At 40.4% G+C, this 19996-nt stretch overlaps 1 protein-coding gene across 1 annotated transcript; it reads right to left on the bottom strand.

Moving 5' to 3' along the window:
- Positions 1-2658: 2658 nt before the first annotated feature.
- Positions 2659-5351, bottom strand: mrps14 (mitochondrial ribosomal protein S14). The gene is made up of 3 exons (XM_023977503.1): positions 5243-5351; positions 3836-4000; positions 2659-3074 (listed from the first exon to the last, which is right to left on the bottom strand). Exons 1-3 carry the CDS (start codon positions 5309-5311, stop codon positions 2892-2894), a joined length of 417 nt encoding a protein of 138 aa, XP_023833271.1. The 5' UTR covers positions 5312-5351; the 3' UTR covers positions 2659-2891.
- Positions 5352-19996: the final 14645 nt, after the last annotated feature.

The following is a 19996-nucleotide window of genomic DNA, read 5'->3' as shown; positions in this document are numbered from 1 at the left end:
CATAGTAAATCTCAAATGTTCAGAACAGGAGTTAAGAAAATCACCTGTGTAATGATCATACTGTTTAATCAGCATCTTGATATGCCACACCTGTCATGTGGTTGGATTATCTTGGCAAAGGAGAAATGCTCACAAACAGGGATGTAAACAAACTTGTGCACAAAATGAGAGACATAAGCTTTCTGTGCATATGGAAAAATTCTGGGATCTTTAATTTCAGGGAAAACAGAAAGGAAAACGCTACACACTGCTGCTCATGCTCCCAGGTGATATTTATTTATAACAACGTTTTGACCCTTAGGTCTTCATCATGCATCCATATCCCAGGTGGGGGTGAAAGGTCCTATATATAGGGGCAGTACTCAGTGACATAACTTCCTGAAACAGGAAGTAAAACATGTATAACAAAGGTTCACAATATTAACATTCAATGTATCAAAATATATGATCATACACAAGGAATGTGAATGTGATCAACATTTACAGTAATATACATAGACATACAATATATTTTATTTCAGCTCATGAAAACATGGGACCAACACAAATCAAATCGTATATGTCACATGCACATGCTCTTACAAGCCCTTAACCAACAATGCAGTTCAAGAAATAGAGTTAAGAAAATATTAACAAAATAAACTAAAGTGAAGAAAAAAAATCTCAAAATCAAAAAGTAACACAAGAAAATGACATAACAATAACGAAGCTAGATACACGGGGTACAGGTACCGAGTCAATGTGCAGGGGTACAGGTTAGTCGAGGTAATTTGTAAAGTGACTATGCATAGATAATAAACAGCGAGTAGCAGCAGTGTAAAAACAAATGGGGTGAATGTAAATAGTCCAGGTGGCCATTTGATTAATTGTTCAGCAGTCTTATGGCTTGGGGGTAGAAGCTGTTAAGGAGCCTTTTGGTCCTAGACTTGGCGCTCTGGTACCGCTTGCCGTGCGGTAGCAGAGAGAACAGTCTATGACTTGGGGGACTGGAGTCTTTGACCATTTTTTGGGCCTTCCTCTGACACCGCCTAGTATATAGGTCCTGGATGTCTGGAAGCTTGGCCCCAGTGATGTACTGGGCCGTACGCACTACCCTCTGTAGCGCCTTACAGTCAGATGCMGAGCAGTTGCCATACCATGCGGTGATGCAACCGGTTAGGATGCTCTCGATGGTGCAGCTGTAGAACTTTTTGAGGATCTGGGGACCCATGCCAACTTGACATGTTGCGTTGATATTTTTGTTCAGTACTTTCTTTCAATGAGAATGACAGATCTATAGCTCACATTTCTATGTGAATTTGGTCAGGTCGCCCAAAAAGTTACATATTGCAGCTTTAATATAATACATTTTTAAAATATGCCTTCCTAATATTGAGTTGCATCCCCTTTTGCCCTCAGGACACCCTCAAATCGTCGGGGCATGGACTACAAGGTGTCGAAAGCATTCCACAGGGATGCTGGCCCATGTTGACTCCACAGTTGTGTCAAGTTGGCTGGATGTTGGGTGGTGGACCATTCTTGATACACAAGGGAAACAGTTAAGTGTGAAAAACCCAGCAGCGTTGCAGTTCTTGAGACACTTAAATCAGTGTGCCTGGCACCTACTACCATAGCCTGTTCAAAGGCACTTAAATATTTTGTCTTGCCCATTCACCCTCAGAATGGCATACATACCATGTCTCACGGCTTGAAAATCCTTATTCAACCTGTCTCTCCTCCTCTTTATCTACACTGATTGAAGTGGATTTAAAATGTGACATCAAGAAGGGATCATAGCTTCACCTGGTCAGTCTGTCATGGAAAGAGCAGATGTTCCTAATGTTTTGTACACTGTGTATACAAAACAACAATACTATGACAACAAGGTTAGGGCTGGCAGTTTTAGAAAATACATCTTTAGAGTTCTTAGGAAGGCATTTTTAAGGCCCTGGGCTCTTTGGTGTGCATTGATCTGTTTAGTGAAGTATGGAATGGGAGAGTTCTGATAACGGCCTGTGCGTGTCATGGGAGTGTTCAGTTTGTGGCTGTTTGCTCGTCCAGTAATTTGTTATGTGCAACTGAGCCTGCGCAGACCGCAAAAACAACAGTCAACAGGATGAGATGTTTACATGCCACAGTATCCCGTTTTAGATCAGCATATCCCAGGCATCTTATCCAGGTTTCTCATAACCAGGATACAAGCTTTTTCAGGTTATTGTAAACGGGACRATGTTTATATGTGTCAACTCAAAAACAGAATACTTGAGTATCCCGAATAATAACGGGACACTGGTGTGCATGTAAACGTAGTTAATGTCTCAGGGATAAATGTGAGCCACACTGGTTGTGAAAAAGATCTGTGAAATTACCTGATGTTATTGTTCAAAAGACCAGTTAGTGAAACATAATTTTTTTAACGAATTGGGCTCCCTGTGTAAACGCAGCCATTGAATAGTTACATTCAATAATGGAAAAGACACTTTGCTAGTGAAAGCACTTTGTCAGAATGATAACAAGTGAATGGACAACCTCATTTGAGCACTGTGAGCTCTCAGCAATACCAAATGTTTAATTGAACATAGAAAATTATAAGTTATCTCAGGAGCATCCTTGACATAAGGCTTTTTACAACACCAACAGCAAAGCACCGATTCTCATTAAAAGTCAATCAGGAGGGGATTCAAACATACATCCTTTTATTTGTTTTAATACAGTTGACACCTTTAAGCTGCCAGTTGCAACCTTCAATTAACATAATTCAAAGTGGGGTGGAAAAGAAAAACAGAGTTCACAGCATAGTGTACTGTGTTGGTCCGGTCGTCCGACAATGACTAACCATTACTTTACTCACTGCAAACGATGACCACCTATTATTATTATTTTTTACCAGTACATCATTGAGATAAATAAAATCACCACATGGCCCGCTGTATTCCAGACATCTGGTTGTGGTCCGCCAGGTGACGGAAGACTATGCGACTGAGACGCCACCTGCGCTTGACGCCCCGCGGCCGTGAGGTCATCACACATCTATTCCGGATTCGTACTGGGCAGCTGTCACGTGGCAGCGCGGCGATTTCTTTATCAGCAACATCCTGCAAGGACAGTTATTTGTCATGTAAAATAGTGGAGGCTTAATATTCGTCAAACATAAGCTACTCAAACAAGTTGTCGTTACCATTAATTAAATTATAATTGATGTTATCATAGGACATCCCGCCCCAGTAGTTTCAATGTCACGCGCACAAGTACAGTGAAAAGCCTTTCTTGCAAGCTTTAAACCCCACAATGCAGTAATCAATATCAGTGTGGCACTGGAAGCAACATAAGGGGGGGGGAAAGGAATAAGAACATGATCTGTGCGTTCGAGATGTTGACGATGAGTATGACGTGTCTTTTCTCATTAACGACAGCTCTGCTAGCGTTAATGTCAAAATACATTCTTTACTCACCAAATATGGAGTTTTACTGGGCAATAATCTTAATTTACTCCCTTTACGGCCAAATTCCCAAAATTTACAAGCAACTGAAAAAAATGCCACTGACACCTCCAATGTACAGAGCTGTTGTAAACTTACGACCTGTGCGTGGCAGTAATGAGTGATTGGAGGTGCCAAATAGGATTTTTTTCAGTTGCTTGTAATTAAAAAATATTATTTTTGTTGCTGTCTAATGGGAGTTTGAATCAAAACTTCCTGGGCATTAGAGAAGACACGTCATACTCATCGTCGGCATCTCTAACGCACAGATACTGGGGCAAGGACATCCCAACAAACTATTCAACGAAACACAAAATTCTGAACATTACAACCACAGAAAAGATAGTTGAAGCACAATATGCATAATTGTGGGCTACCTGAAGCTCCTTGGGGAGAACAGTGTTCTTCCTTAGTGCATTGATCCGTAGTCTTTCATCTGCATAGTCAAAGGCCATCTGCCTTCTCTTCACGTCGCGTAGCATTCTCCAGTCAACATAGTACCCTCTGACCTGCTCCACCACACTCCAGCCGCTTCTCAGAGTCTGGAACACAGAAATGAATAAGTTGAGAAACCATACACAGATGATAGCATACAGGAGATCTACCTCTGGTCCACGTTCATTCGTAGGATACGCATACAGCTCGTAGTGTTGATCCAACGCATGCACGTGTATCAGAAGCAGAGCCAGTCTGGTGGCACACAAAGTGCTGCTCAAACGTTTTCCTTCGTAGTTAGAAGACTTAGCCCAAAGGCCGGCAGATGGCGATAGTCATTTCATCTTACCATACAAAGGAAACGCCTTTGCAGCCTGAATAGAGAATGTATGAACCGGTCCACAGGGGATACGAGTGTATAACCGGCTGCATGCAGTCTCTTTGGACGGTAAGCGGAAATTACTCAATATCGCCATCTGCCGGCCTTTGGGCTACAGAAGAATGGCCGTGCATGCAGAGAAAAGCTATCCAGCACTCTAGCAACATCTTTACTTTGGTGAGTTACGAAAATAGATTGAAGCCAGTAGTCACTTAACAAAGTTGGGGAAACAAACATCTTCTATGAAATGATAAATGGAAAGCATCAGAGCTTAGAGGCCATAGTGATCCTGTTAAATTACTAGAGTGTCAACTAGAGTGTCAATGTCATAAACCCTCAAAGTTGCATTATGGCAGCCATATTGGTCAGGGAGAAATCCAAACCAGTCTAATTGGAATTAATGGCAGTAGAAGCATGACCCTGATTTTACTTGTGCAGGAAAATAAAATGTGATATTAGAAATTGTGTAATAGAATTAGTCAACCTAAAACATTGTCAAAAAGTTATCAATAGTTTATAGAGGTTTTATACACATTTTCTGTATAAATARCCTCATATGTAAACAGACCATGAATGTATCCTATCATCAACTGACCTCAGCCAGTGTATGGCTGTGGATTGACTGCATGGTCTGAATGTAATATTGGCAAAATGTATGGAATCACTCCTCAAACTGTCTTGCTAGCCTAGTGCAGATAAATTCATTATTTTACATTATCTTATCACAGCACTGGTTGACCAACTCCCTGACCTTTATCCCATCATAAGAAGGTTCATGTCCATTCTAGTATTCTAATTCTATTACGGTAGAGGCAAATAATTAGTCGTTGTCGCGCGATGGACCAGAGTTAGGCTTTCGTTAGCATACTAGCTAGCAATCCCGTCTTCTGCTCCTCTTTCAGGTTATAAAGTCCACAACTGAAATGTACCCTTGATGAAATCCTTAACAACAATTCAAACGACGCCATACCTGTTTAGGTGTACAAAAGGAGTGAAAAACATTTAACCCCGCAAGTGCAGTCCTACAGGCCGCCGCCATCTTGACAAGTGCGTCTTCTTCTGTAATGCTCGAAATGTTGATTTGCACAATACTACCACCTTGCGACAAGGCGGGAGTTGGCCTGCATGTAGTTTACACTGGGTTGTCACTATTACAGCCACAAAGTAAAATTGTATTTTTCGCAACAATTCATGAAAACAAAAAATGTTGGTCTTAATTTAAGGCTAGGGTTAGGCATCAGGTTAGCAGTGTGGTTAAGGTCAGGGTTAAGGTTCGTGTTAGATTTAAAATCAGGTTTTGAGAGAAATTGTAGAAATAGGCAGAGTTTAGCCTTAATTATGATATTGTAACGAGTGACGACCTTTTACACTGTGTGAACTCATTCAGGTCAGGTGCAATGCAAATGCAATAAACACAAAATATCTTGAATAACAATAATAAATATAATTAAATTAGGTTTTAATGACTAGATCGAGAAGGGAAAAAGAGAGAGATTCCCTGCAGAACCCCATTTTCACCTAAGGATGGCAGTATTTGTTCACGGTGATGAAATTATTCGATATCTCAGTCTGAATAATGTTTTGATTTAATCAGTTTCACATCAAATCGGTTGAGGGCAGTCCTTAATCATTTATAAAACAATACAAGTTAATTCTTTCACAATTTTCCACCAGACCATCATCGTATGTAGCTGCTTGAAGATGCGTTCCTGGATAAATACTAACACATAATAAACTGCTAATGTGTTCACAATAAAGAGACACAATATGGAGCTAAGTTGGAATTTTGAATACAGTTCAACTCATCAAATTCACATTATACACTATGTGTATAATGTGAGATACCCTCCCTCGGCCGGCTCTAGGCATAAGCGACATAAGAGGTCGCTTAGGACCCCTGGCCGATAGGGGACCTACAACAACAAAAAAATGAAAATGATATATATATATACAGTACCAGTCAAAGGTTTGGACACACCTACTCATTCAAGGGTTTTTCTTTATTTGTACTATTTTCTACATTGTAGAATAGTGAAAACATCAAAACTATGAAAAAAGTAGTAGCCACCCTTTGCCTTGATGACAGCTTTGCACACTCTTGGCATTCTCTCAACCAGCTTCACCTGGAATCCTTTTCCAACAGTCTTGGCGGTGTTCCCACATATGCTGAACACTTGTTGGCTGCTTTTCCTTCACTCTGCGGTCCAACTCATCCCACACCATCTCAATTGGGTTGAGGTTGGGTGATTATGGAGGCCAGGTCATCTGATGCAGCACTCCATCACTCTCATTCTTGGTCAAATAGCCCTTACACAGCCTGGAGGTGTGTAGGGTCATTGTCCTGTTGAAAAACAAATGATAGTCACACTAAGTGCAAACCAGATGGGATGGCGTATCACTGCAGAATGCTGTGATAGCCATGTTGGTTAAATGTGCCTTGAATTCTAAATAAATCACTGACAGTGTCACCCCCCCCCACCATCACACCTCCTCCTCGCTTTATGGTGGGAACCACACATGCGGAGATCATCCGTTAACCTACTCTGCGTCTCACAGATGACATGCGGTTGGAACCAAAAATCTCACATTTGGACTCATCAGACCAAACAACAGATTTCCACCAGTCTAATGTCCATTGCTCGTGTTTCTTGGACCAAGCAACCTCTTTCTGAGGTTGGTAGCTCAAATGAACTTATCCTCTGCAGCCGAGGTAACGCTGGGTTTTCCTTTCCTGTGGCGGTCCTCATGAGAGCCAGTTTTATCATAGCGCTTGATGGTTTTTACGACTGCACTTGAAGAAACTTGACATTTTCCGCATTGACTGACCTTCATGTCTTAAAGTAATGATGGACGCTTTGCTTATTTGAGCTGTTTTTGCCATAATATGGTCTTCCTCTTTTACCAAATAGGGCTTCTGCATAACACCACTACCTTGTCACAGCACAACTGTGCCTTTGAACGGGGTATGGTAGTAGGTGCCAGGCGCACTGGTTTGAGTGTGTCAAGAACTGCAACGCTGCTGGGTTTTTCACGCTCAACAGTTTCCCGTGTGTATCAAGAATGGTCCACCACCCAAAGGTCATCCAGCCAAGTTTACACCACTGTGGGAAGCATTGGAGTCAACATGGGCCAGCATCCCTGTGGAACGCTTTCACACCTTGTAGAGTCCATGCCCCACAAATTGAGGCTCTTCTGAGGGCAAAAGGGGTTTAACTCAATATTAGGAACGTGTTCTTAATGTTTTGTCCACTCAGTGTTTCTTTTTTGGAACTCAGTCTGTTGACTGTTGAGAGTTAGAATAGTAGAATACACAAGTTGCAATATCAACGTTTGGTTGTGCATCAGCAGTTTTTCTCTTGTTATGTCAGCCACTGACAGTCACTCAATTTGCCATGTCAGCACACATTTTTAAGATTGGTAAGTTATTCTAGCCAGCTATCTGAACTTATAGTCCTCATGGTCAAATTATCTACCGGGCATGGGGGCCCGTGCCTAGAGCTCTGACCTCCAGGGGCCCTGTCATGCCAAATAGTGTCCCACTGCCCAAACGTGTCCCCCCCTGTGTCACAATGGGATTCGAGAAGCTACTATCATCTGTTGCTAGAACATGCCAAATTCTGCCTGGGCTACGTAAGGAAAGAAAAAAATTGCAATGTTCTGATTGTTCTGAGGCGTGCAGAGAGAGAAGCGTGTGCCGTCAAAAGACGGGAAAATGTGATCATTGTTGCAGGTTATTTATGATATGTTTTAGCGGGAAATCTCACCGATTATTGGTGAATAAAGTACGAATCATGATCCATGCATGGTCATTGGTGTTTCCTTGCTTGCAAAATTTGATTGCAAACCTTGATTTAGCTAGCATGAGAATGCTGCAAGCAAGCATGGATACTGCAAACTATGGCTGCAAACACTACTGTGAGGTAAGCTTTTCCAAATCTCTTTATTTAGCTAGCCAGCTAAGCTAAGCTTTGTTTTGTACTATTTGTGTTTGTAGAAATTCAGTTGATTTAAATAGATATCTCGAATACTAGGTAGCCTATGACAAGTATTATGGCAAGTGCTATATCAGCTGTGAAATGTTATGGGAAATAGGTGAACTCCATTAATCAGTCTTCTGGTCATCATGAGCGATCCGATTGTACCTGGGTCTACTAATAGAGAAGCTGATTTCAGACTAGCAATAACAGTACCTATTGAATACCAATGTATGTGTGTAAATTAATTGATTTCTTGCTGAATTACTACATTCATGATAGGTAGTTTAACCATAGTTTTTTTTTGGTTCCATACCAGGCTGCCATGGCGTGGGCTTCTGTCAAACAACTTCCTCCCTGCAACAATAGAAATGCGAGCTGAGCTTTCGAAAATCAGCAGGCAAGACATTCAGATACTTTCCATGTTTACATTGCACAATTAATTCTCTGATTATGTAATTGTTTAAATTAGCATAACGTCTCAATTACAAGCAGTATGTTGCCCTTCTTTTTTAAAGCTCCATTCCTCTGAAATCCCTACCATCACTGCCACGGATCCCTCCGGAACTTTCATTACGCACACCTGGCCCCTATTCCCATTGATTAGTAATTGTATAAATATGCCCTTGGTTCACCATTGTCAATTATTGTTACAAAGTCCGTTGGTCGCGTGAGTACCTGTGCTGTGTTGTTTTGGCTTTCGTGCCGCGTGTATTGCACAGATGATTACGAGTCTCGTCCCGTGAGGTATCATTGTGCACTTGTGTTATTTATTCGAGGTACTCCTCTCGTCCCGTGAGGTATCATTGTGCACTTGTGTTATTTATTCGAGGTACTCCTCGCTCTTTTTTGGGGGTTTCAACTAGAGGTTGACCGATTAATCGGAATGGCCGATTTAATTAGGGCCGATTTCAAGTTTTCATAAGAATCGGAAATCAGTATTTTTGGACACCGATTTGGCCGATAAAAAAAAAAATATATATATTTATTTTTTATTTTTACACCTTTATTTAATCTTTATTTAACTAGGCAAGTCAGTTAAGAACACATTCTTATTTTCAATGACGGCTTAGGAACGGTGGGTTAACTGCCTCGCTCAGGGGCAGAACGACAGATTTTTACCTTGTCAGCTCGGGGGATTCAATCTTGCAACCTTACAGTTAACTAGTCCAACGCTCTAAMCACCTGAATGCAGTAAGCCAAGGTAAGTTGCTAGCTAGCATTAAACTTATCTTATAAAAAACAATCAATCAATCAATCATAATCAATAGTTAACTACACATGGTTGATGATATTACTAGTTTATCTAGCGTGTCCTGCGTTGCATATAATCGATGCGGTGCGTATCGTTGCTCCAATGTGTACCTAACCATAAACATCAATGCCTTTCTTAAAATCAATACACAGAAGTATATATTTTTAAACCTGCATATTTAGCTAAAATAAATCCAAGTTAGCAGGCAATATTAACCAGGTGAAATGGTGTCACTTCTCTTGCGTTCATTGCACGCAGAGTCCGTGTATATGCAACAGTTTGGGCTGCCTAATTTGCCAGAATTTTACGTAATTATGACATAACATTGAAGGTTGTGCAATGTAACAGGAATATTTAGACTTATGGATGCCACCCATTTGATAAAATACGGAACGGTTCCGTATTTCACTGAAAGAATAAACATCTTGTTTTCGAGATGATAGTTTCCGGATTCGACCATATTAATGACCTAAGGCTCATATTTCTATGTGTTATTATGTTATAACTAAGTCTATGATTTGATAGAGCAGTCTGACTGAGCGGTGGTAGGCAGCAGCAGGCTCGTAAGCATTCATTCTAACAGTACTTTCGTGTGTTTTGCAAGCAGCTCTTTGTTGTGCTTCAAGCATTGCGCTGTTTATGACTCCAAGCCTATCAACTCCCGAGATTAGGCTGGTGTAACCGATGTGAAATGGCTAGCTAGTTAGCGGGGTACGGGCTAATAGCGTTTCAAACGTCACTCGCTCTGAGACTTGGAGTGGTTGTTCCCCTTGCTCTGCATGGGAAACGCTGCTTCGAGGGTGGCTGTTGTCGATGTGTTCCTGGTTCGAGCCCAGGTAGGAGCGAGGAGAGGGACGGAAGCTATACTGTTACACTGGCAATACTAAAGTGCCTATTAGAACATCCAATAGTCAAAGGTTAATGAAATACAAATGGTATAGAGAGAAATAGTCCTATAATTCCTATAATAACTACAACCTAAAACTTCTTACCTGGGAATATTGAAGACTCATGTTAAAAGGAACCGCCAGCTTTCATATGTTCTCATGTTCTGAGCAAGCAACTTAAACGTTAGCTTTCTTACATGGCACATATTGCACTTTTACTTTCTTCTCCAACACTTTGTTTTTGCATTATTTAAACCAAATTGAGCATGTTTCATTATTTATTTGAGGCTAAATTGATTTTATTGATGTATTATATTAAGTTAAAATAGGTGTTCATTCAGTATTGTTGTAATTGTCATTATTACAAAAAAACAAAAAAAATCGGCCGATTAATCGGTATCGGCTTTTTTGGTCCTCCAATAATCGGTATCGGTATCGGCTTTGAAAAATCATAATCGGTCGACCTCTAGTTTCAACCCTGTGTTTTGTTTACGTGTTTGTTGGGTCTTCGTCCCCGTGCCTTTACACGGCAAGCTGTAAATTGGGAAATAAAATACCCTATTATGCATTCCTGCACCTGTCTCCCGATCCCTCTATAACAGCGTGACAATCACTGCAGCAAGTGCAACTTTGATATTTTATTAGGATCCCCATTAGCTGTTGCAAAAGCAGCAGCTACTCTTCCTGGGGTCCACACAAAACATGAAACATAATACAGAATGACATAATACAGAACATCAATAGACAAGAACAGCTCAAGGACAGAACTACATACATTTAAAAAAAAGGCACACGTAGCCTACATATCAATGCATACACACAAACTATCTAGGTCAAATTCGGGGAGAGGCATGGGGCCACGAGGTGTTGCTTTATCTGTTTTTTGAAACCAGGTTTGCTGTTTATTTGAGCAATATGAAATGGAAGGAAGTTCCATGCAATAAGGGCTCTATATAATAATGTATGCTTTCTTGAATTTGCTCTGGATTTGGGGACTGTGAAAAGACCCCTGGTGGCATGTCTGGTGGGATAAGTGTGTGTGTCAGAGCTGTGTGTAAGTTGACTATGCAAACAATTTGGGATTTTCAACACAATGTTTCTTATAAAAATAAGTGATGCAGTCGTTTTCTCCTCAACTCTTAGCCAAGAGAGACTGGTATGCATAGTAATTATATCATCCCTCTGATTACATTTAAGAGCAAAACGTGCCGCTCTGTTCTGGGCCGGCTGCAGCTTAACTAGGTATTTCCTTGCAGCACTGGACCACATGACTGAACAATAATCAAGATTAGACAAAACTAGAGCCTGCAGAACTTGCTTTTTGGAGAGGGGTGTCAAAAAAGCAGAGCATCTCTATATTACGGCTAGACCTCTCCCTATCTTTACAACCATTGAATCTATATGTTTTGACCATGACAGTTTACAATCTAAGGTAACGCCAAGTAATTTAGTCTCCTCAACTTGTTCAACAGCCACACAATTCATTTCCAAATTAGCACTTAAGGAATGATTTGTACCAAATACAATGCTCTTCATTTTAGAGATGTTCAGGACCAGTTTATTACTGGCCACCCATTCCAAAACAGACTGCAACTATTTGCAGTGACTTCATTAGCTGTGGTTGCTGATGCGTATATGGTTGAATCATCAGCATACATGGACACACATGCTTTGTTTAATGCCAGTGGCAGGTCATTGGTAAAAATAGAAAATAATAGAGGGCCTAGAGAGCTGCCCTGCGGTACACCATACTTTACATGTTTGACATTAGAGAAGCTTCCATTAAAGAAAACCCTTTGAGTTCTGTTAGATAGATCGCTCTGAATCCACAATATGGCAGAGGTTGAAAAGCCAGAGCACATACGTGCCAGTCGTACCCCTCCTCAAGAAACGAACACTTCTCAAACAGGTATCCTTTCTTTCTTTTCTATCTATAAACTGTGTCGGAACAGCACTGAACAAATCAGATTCAGTTGTTAACTAAACACACAATTCATTTGTGCTATATCTTGAACTTAGCCCGCCTTCAAGACCGAGATTTTGTATGTCGGTCTAGCAGTATAACACTAACCCGTCATGCGAGTTAATTACCATCATGCGAGTTTATTACATGTTGCCGCAGACAGGAAGCAGAATGGAGCATGTGCGCGCAAACATTGACATCTATGTTTGGTTTGATTTGAAGGGGGGGGGGGTGGTAGCATCTAACAGATTTATTTCATTATTTCCTGGACACTGCTTGGTGATGCAAACAACGCATATCTTTTCAGAACCATCCACTGACCACAGATATACCCTCCGACATGGTAAAAAGATAGCAAAACCGGCACAGACACAGGTCAGTAAATAAGTCGCACAGATGGTTTGTACGAAAGGTTTCCTCTCTCGAGCTGTTCTCACACTAGGTGTGACGTGGGGCTCGTCGGTGGTAATTTATTAATGGATGACGGTTTGCGATCATTTCGGTTATAAGGGTGCTCTTACACTCTGGGTATTATATCCGTGCATGCATACCATTTTGAGAATTATAGCACCTTAGTGTGCCTTTTCAGTGTATTTGGCCTGTTAAGAGAGTTAGTAATTATTAGTTGGTCAAGCCTAAGATGTCCTTTTTTTTTTTTTACTATTTTTTATTAAAACTATATACAAGCTGTAGAAGAGAATATACTTGAGTTCAACACTAACGGAATTTGACTGCAACAGCCATAACTAGCATGTTACGTTGGAAATTGTATTAGCTCCCACCCTTTACGGGGTCCTTATAGGAATTAGTCATATTCCATCCATCCAGTAATTTTTAATGKCCTTGTCATTAATGTGTTACTACTGCCACCTAGTGATGCTTTAGTTTAATCCCTTTATATGCCATAACATTGTTATAGTGATGCCTTTATAGTTTATATTGTAAGTGGTGTCATATAATGTCATTGTATTTCTATGTATGTTATCCTGATATTAATGGCACTTTGTATTCTGCTCTCTCCTAGAGAAACCACACATTCACTCTTCCACACCCACAGTTATGGATCAGTGGTACACGCAGTAGCCTTCCTAGTGATAAACCCTTAACCCTGTACATACTTTGCCTGTTAAATACTGTTATTCCTCCAAGTAATCTACAAGTCAACCGTTCACTGTGCATTGCCACCATTGCGTTCTAACTGGCGCCCGGAGGTGAACATGCCCAAACCAAACCAGCAACCTAAGAATAATACAGTCCTTTAGCCCTTACATGCGAGGAACCTCAGATATTCTCGTCCAATTCGTTTTAAAAAGGAGGCAAAGCAAGAGGACGTGAGGAATTGAAGAAAGACACATTGAGAAAGAGCTTATCCCTGAATCCCAAATCAACCCCTAGCCCTTACACCTGTGTAGACCTGAGCTGATTGGATAGGTGTAAGCAATATGGGGACAATTTAACCTGGCCTGGATCTACCTGTAACCTGTGTGTTTTCTTTCTGCATCCTTCTATGCCTCTGTCTCTGTCCCTTTCCCGTTAACTCTGCTCCTGTTCTTCAGGATCTAGGGGTTCTGTCATGCTCTGAGACAACTACTGTATCCCTTCCCCTTCCCCAGACCTGGACCCAACTGATGTCCTCTAGGTGCTCTGTCATGCTCTGAGAAGCCTACCGTATCCCTTCCCCAGACCTGGATCTACCTGATGTCCTCTAGGGGTTCTGTCATGCTCTGAGAAGCCTATGTCCTCCATGATCAACCACCCTCCAAGATTCCACTTTTCATTACATTATCTACAGCTACTGTTAATGTCATGTGGTTTGATCTAATCTGCTATGGACCTGACCTTGACATATCATCCTGGGCACAGTGAGATACACTGATGCACCACATACGCTAGCACTGCAAACACTCCAAGAGCAAAGAGAACAGCTGTGCCTGGACTTTACAGACTCCGTCTTCAAGTCCACTTTCTGAGACTGGCTGCCTGTCGAGGGAAAGTGACTGGCAGAACCACCTGTAGCACCCACCTCTTTTCTATCCCACACGCCAGAACTGAGATTTTTTTAAATCAGACCCTACTTCTCCCAAGACTGTCCCCATCTCATATTATGTACTTTACTTGTCATTCATACTTCTGTTTTCTCAACTAAATTGTATTTTATTGTTTGTGTTGATGTTTGCCTATACTCATGTATTTCAGTCTGTAACTGCCATGCGGGTATATACAATAAAATCAACAAGTTCATGACACACCTCTTACACAAAAAATTGCCAGGTTGGTTTTTTACACAGGTTGTTCATTTAAAACTTCTTATGGCTGGGGGCAGTATTGAGTAGCTTGGATGAATAAGGTGCCCAGAGTAAACTGCCTGCTACTCAGTTCCAGAAAATAAGATATGCATATTATTAGTATATTTGGATAGAAAACACTCTGAAGTTTCTAAAACTGTTTGAATGATGTCTGTGAGTATAACAGAACTCATATGGCAGGCAAAAACCTGAGAAAAAATCCAACCAGGAAGTTGGAAATCTGAGGTTTGTAGTTTTTCAACTCATCGCCTATCGAATATACAGTGGGATATTGGTCATATTGACTTCCTAAGGCTTCCACTAGATGTCAACAGTCTTTAGAACCTTGTTTGATGCTTCTACTGTGAAGGAGGGAGGAATGAGGGCTCTTTGAGTCAGGGGTCTGGCAGAGTGCCATGAGCTGACCACGCACGTTCACGTGAGAGTTAGCTTGCGTTCCATTGCATTTCTGAAAACAAAGGAATTCTCCGGTTGAAACATTATTGAAGATTTATGATAAAAACATCCTAAAGATTAATTATATACATCGTTTGACATGTTTCTACGGACTGTAACGGAACTTTTGGACTTTTCGTCTGCTCGCACCTCATGAATTTGGATTACTGGGTTAAATGCGTGAACAAAAAGGAGGTATTTGGATGATGTCACGTGAGTTTGGGTGGGCATTCTATGTCTGGTGTTCTATGTTGTCCTTGTTTTGTATTTCTGTGTGTTTGGCCTGGTATGGTTCTCAGAGGCAGCTGTCTATCGTTGTCTCTGATTGATAATCATACTTAGGTAGCCTGTTCCCACCTGAGTTTGTGGGTGGTTGTTTTCTATTTAGTGTATGTCACCTTGCAGAACTGTTCGTTTATCGTTTTTGTTGTTTTGTTCTAGTATTCGTATTCATTAAAAGGAATTATGAATACTTACCACGCTGCACCTTGGTCTTCTCCTTCTCCTCTATACGACGATCGTTACAGATGTACTTTATCGAACAAATCAAACATTTMTTGTGGAACTGGGATTCCTGGGAGTGCATTCTGATGAAGATCATCAAAGGTAAGTGAATATTTATAACGCTATTTCTGACTTCTGTTGACTCCAACATGGTTTTGTTGTCTGAGCGCTGTACTCAGATTATTGCATGGTTTGCTTTTTCCGTAAAGTTTATTTGAAATCTGACACAGCGGTTGCATTAAGGAGAAGTATATCTCTAATTCTGTGCATAACACTTGTATCTTATATTAAAGTTTATGATGACTATTTCTGTAAATTGATGTGGCTCTCTCYAAAATCACTGGATGTTTTGGAAGCAAAACATTACTGAATGTAACGCGCCAATGTAAACTGAGATTTTTGGATATAAATATACACTTTATCAAACAAAACATACATGTATTGTGTAACATGAAGTCCTATGAGTGTCATCTGATGAAGATCATCAAAGGTTATTGATAAATTTTATCTCTATTTCTGCTTTTTGTGACTCCTCTCTTTGGCTGGAAAAATGGCTGTGTTTTTCTGTGACTAGGTACTGACCTAACATAATCGTTTGGTGTGCTTTCGTTGTAAAGCCTTTTTGAAATCGGAAACTGTGGTGGGATTAACAACAAGTTTATCTTTAAAATGGTGTGAAATACTTGTATGTTTGAGGAATTTTAATTATGAGATTTCTGTTGTTTGAATTTGGCGCCCTGCACTTTCACTGGCTGTTGTCAAATCGATCCCGTTAACGTTTTAGGGATAGGGGGCAGCATTTTCACTTTGGATGAATCGCGTGCCCATAGTGAACTGCCTCCTACTCTGTCCCAGATGCTAATATATGCATATTATTATTACTATTGGATAGAAAACACTCTGAAGTTTCTAAAACTGTTTGAATTATGTCTATGAGTATAACAGAACTCATATGGCAGGCAAACTTCTAAACAGGAAGTGGAAATTCTGGGGTGGTTGGTTGATGTTAAACTCATCGTCTATTCACATCCCAGTAAGATATGGATCCGTTCGCACTTCCTACGCCTTCCACTAGATGTCAACAGTCAGTAGAACGTGGAATGAAGCCTCTAGTGTGATGTGGGGCCTGATGGCAGTTATTTGAGTCAGTGGTCTGGCAGAATGCTAGTTCCTGGTCATGCGCACTAGTCATGATATGGCCATGTGTTCCATTACTCTGTAGACAAAAACGAATGCTCCGGTTGGAACGTTATTGGATATATATGATAACAACATCCTGAAGATTGATTCTCTACTTAATTTGACCAGTTTATTCGACCTGGAATATAACTTTTTGAAGTTTTCGTTTGGACATGTGAACTAAACGTGCTAGCAAAAGTAGCTAATTTGACACTAGTAATGGACATTATCGAAACAACGAATTATTGTGGAACTAGGATTCCTGGCGCTGCATTCTGATGAAAGATCATCAAAGGTAAGGGAATATTTATGATGTAATTTCGTATTTCTGTTGACTCCAACATGGCGGAGAAATGTTGTGTATTTCTGAGCGCCGTCTCAGATTATTGCATGGTATGTTTTTTTTTTTTTTTTTCACAGCGGTTGCATTAAGAACAAGTGTATCTTTAATTATATGTAAAACATGTATCTTTCATCAAAGTTTATGATGAGTATTTCTGTTATTTGACGTGGCTCTCTGTAATTACTCCGGATATTTTGGAGGCATTTCTGAACATGGCGCCAATGTAAACCGAGATTTGTGGATATAAATATGCACATTATCGAACAAAACATAAATGTATTGTGTAACATGATGTCCTATGAGTGTCATCTGATGAAGATTATCAAAGGTTAGTGATTAATTTTATCTCTTTCTGCTTTTGTGAAAGCTATCTTTGGCTGGGAAAAATGGCTGTGTGTTTTTTAGATTTAGGTTAACGGGATCTTAGCCGATCTCAGCCATAAGAGGTTAATTAATTGTTGTAAATCCCTGTTCGTATTCGTGAGTTCAACATTATTCAACTGTCTGTTGTGTCCTGCATTATATTCAACTACAAGTGTACTGCTGTATTACTGAGCTATGCCTATGCCATGTGGTGGAATAGGGGAGGTAGGGAAAAATAATCATAATAGGACTAATAGCATACTTTAGTAAGGGAAGGGAAGCTCAAAATCAAAATATGCCAGCCAGAGAAGCCAGTGTATTTTTTGAACTGATTTGCACATGAATGAAGTGTTAATGGGGGCTCACTTTGCGATCTGCAAGGTAAGTTAATGCACAATTTTCTTTGCTATTTCGAAAACTAAGTACAGTTTTTAATGTTGTTTAAATGTTTAGGTACCCAAAAGTAGTTCAAAGTAATGTTTTCATCTTAATCAGCAAAATTGTCGCGGAAATGAGCTTTGTTTACATAGCTCGGCTGAAAATATTGTCCTTTTGGCTGTAATGATCTCAACGCATTAGCTCAACACACCGTTGATATAGCGAAGTGCGATAATAGCTTCTCGAATCCCATAGTTACGGGACACTTTTTGGCAGGGGGACACTATTTGACATGACAGACCCCCATTTAATTTCTTTGGCACTCTCACCAAGGTATCATATTAACATGGCATAAGCCATGGCAAAATGTGTAGAATAGCAGGAATTTAGCTGTAAAACTGAAATATTTTCTCCGCCCCATGGCAAAATGTGTAGAATTGCAGGAAACAAACTCTAAAACTTATTTTTTCCCCTCGGCCATCAAATGGGAGGCCACTAAAAGGTTTTGCCTGCAAGGTGGGAGGGGGGTCCCCCACATTTTTTTCACTCAGGCCCCCTAAAAGTACCCTGCCTCACCCACACACTTTCAGACAATATGTATTTCCCTTGTTTCATATGGTTGTAGTATTTTAAAAGGCCTGATGTAAAATGCAGCACAATTCACTCCCATCTACTACATCATTCCACATTGACTTAATCAGTGTCAGAGCCAGCTCTCTAGTTCAACACAAATACCTTCCTCAAGAAGAGTTTAGACATTCTTTCCACTGATATGGAACAAAGCAGACTGATTTAGGTGTAAACAAAATGCAAACTTTCAACCGCCGGTCTACTTTCAGGAGCATCTCAGGATCGAAGGGTAAAACGTGGTGTTTAAACCACACTGTTTAGGTTTCTATGTCCTCCTAACAATAGGGCAGTTAGACAGCTGGTGGGGAAGTCAGAAGCCTACATACCTTTGCCTTAATAAGGATTCAGTAGAATATAGAATATATTAAAGTAGTCTATCAAACCAGTAATCAAATAGGACCTATCATCCTGTGATTGAAAATGTATCATTAGTACTAAACAATGAAATGTCCATCTACCTGGGTGGGCGTTATAAGATTTGAGTCAACACATAAAGTGTATTCGGCTGCAGAGTACAGACCACACAGAGTCACCCTGCAGGTAGAATGTTGCTAGCACACAGCTTTTACATACTGGAACTGTACCCTCTTTGGTGTTGCTATGCAGTGACATCACTGAGCAAAAGTGCAGCTGTGTGATAAGCAGTCAACAAAGGGTTAATAATAAATACACAAGCGTTCCTTAGTCATATTTCCCCCCCACAGAAAAGTGTATGGAGTACTAGAAACTGAACACTATACATCATGTTGCATTATCTACATTGTGATGGGGATGTCAGTTTAGGCTAACCAAACAATAAGGGCATACTATTCCATCCTGTAATACCAATTAAAATACGCTTTTGTAAGCATAAGCATTTTGTTAAATGGAAAACAACTGGATAGTCTAATAATGCCTAATGCCTGCATACTGTGCCCAAAGTCGTGGTAATAATTAATTTAGCTGGAGTGTATTATAATCAGCTCATTCATATGGCTTATTATAATCCCATAATTATCATCATTGCAGAGAATCTGTAACAGGCGTACCTGAATATGAAAAAATGTAGCCTGGAGTTTAACTCCACAGTTAAACAAATTACTCTTAGTTTCTGCAGGATGTCGTCAAGGTTGTACCAGGGATGGAGGCAGACTTCAGACCTGGCTACTGTACTGGACAAATTCAAGAGGCCCATTATTTACATCCAAATGTCCCTGAAAGACTGCCAAATGAAAGGAACAGTGCAGGCCTATTTTTAGGTTTGAATCAATCATTGACAAAGCAATCATACATAAACTGTGAAACTAATCTAACAACGTGTCCACCTACTTTAACATCCACGGACAGACTAACATGACATAAATTCAAACCAACCATTTAATGGCAGAGCCAATGTAGGTGTTTCAAATGAGGGTGTTCAATAGCCATTTATACCGCATGTGCATTTTTCCTAAGGTCATGCACTGTCTGCCTTGGGGGCAGTTGACTTCAGAACCTTTGGAATGTGCAGCATTGCCCTGGAGAGGCT

Source organism: Salvelinus sp. IW2-2015, linkage group LG32, assembly GCF_002910315.2.
Source record: "Salvelinus sp. IW2-2015 linkage group LG32, ASM291031v2, whole genome shotgun sequence".
NCBI lineage: Eukaryota > Metazoa > Chordata > Actinopteri > Salmoniformes > Salmonidae > Salvelinus > Salvelinus sp. IW2-2015.
Note: the sequence above shows the minus strand (reverse complement) of the source record. Positions and strands in the feature narration are given on the sequence as shown.

Coding starts and splice junctions, on each gene's coding strand:
- mrps14 (XM_023977503.1), bottom strand. CDS start 5,311: ATGGCGGCGGCCTGTAGGACTGCACTTGCGGGGTTAAATGTTTTTCAC. Junction 4,001..5,242: donor CCTTTTGTACACCTAAACAG/GTATGGCGTCGT, acceptor TCTGTGTTCCAG/ACTCTGAGAAGCGGCTGGAG. Junction 3,075..3,835: donor TTCTCCCCAAGGAGCTTCAG/GTAGCCCACAAT, acceptor CTGTCCTTGCAG/GATGTTGCTGATAAAGAAAT.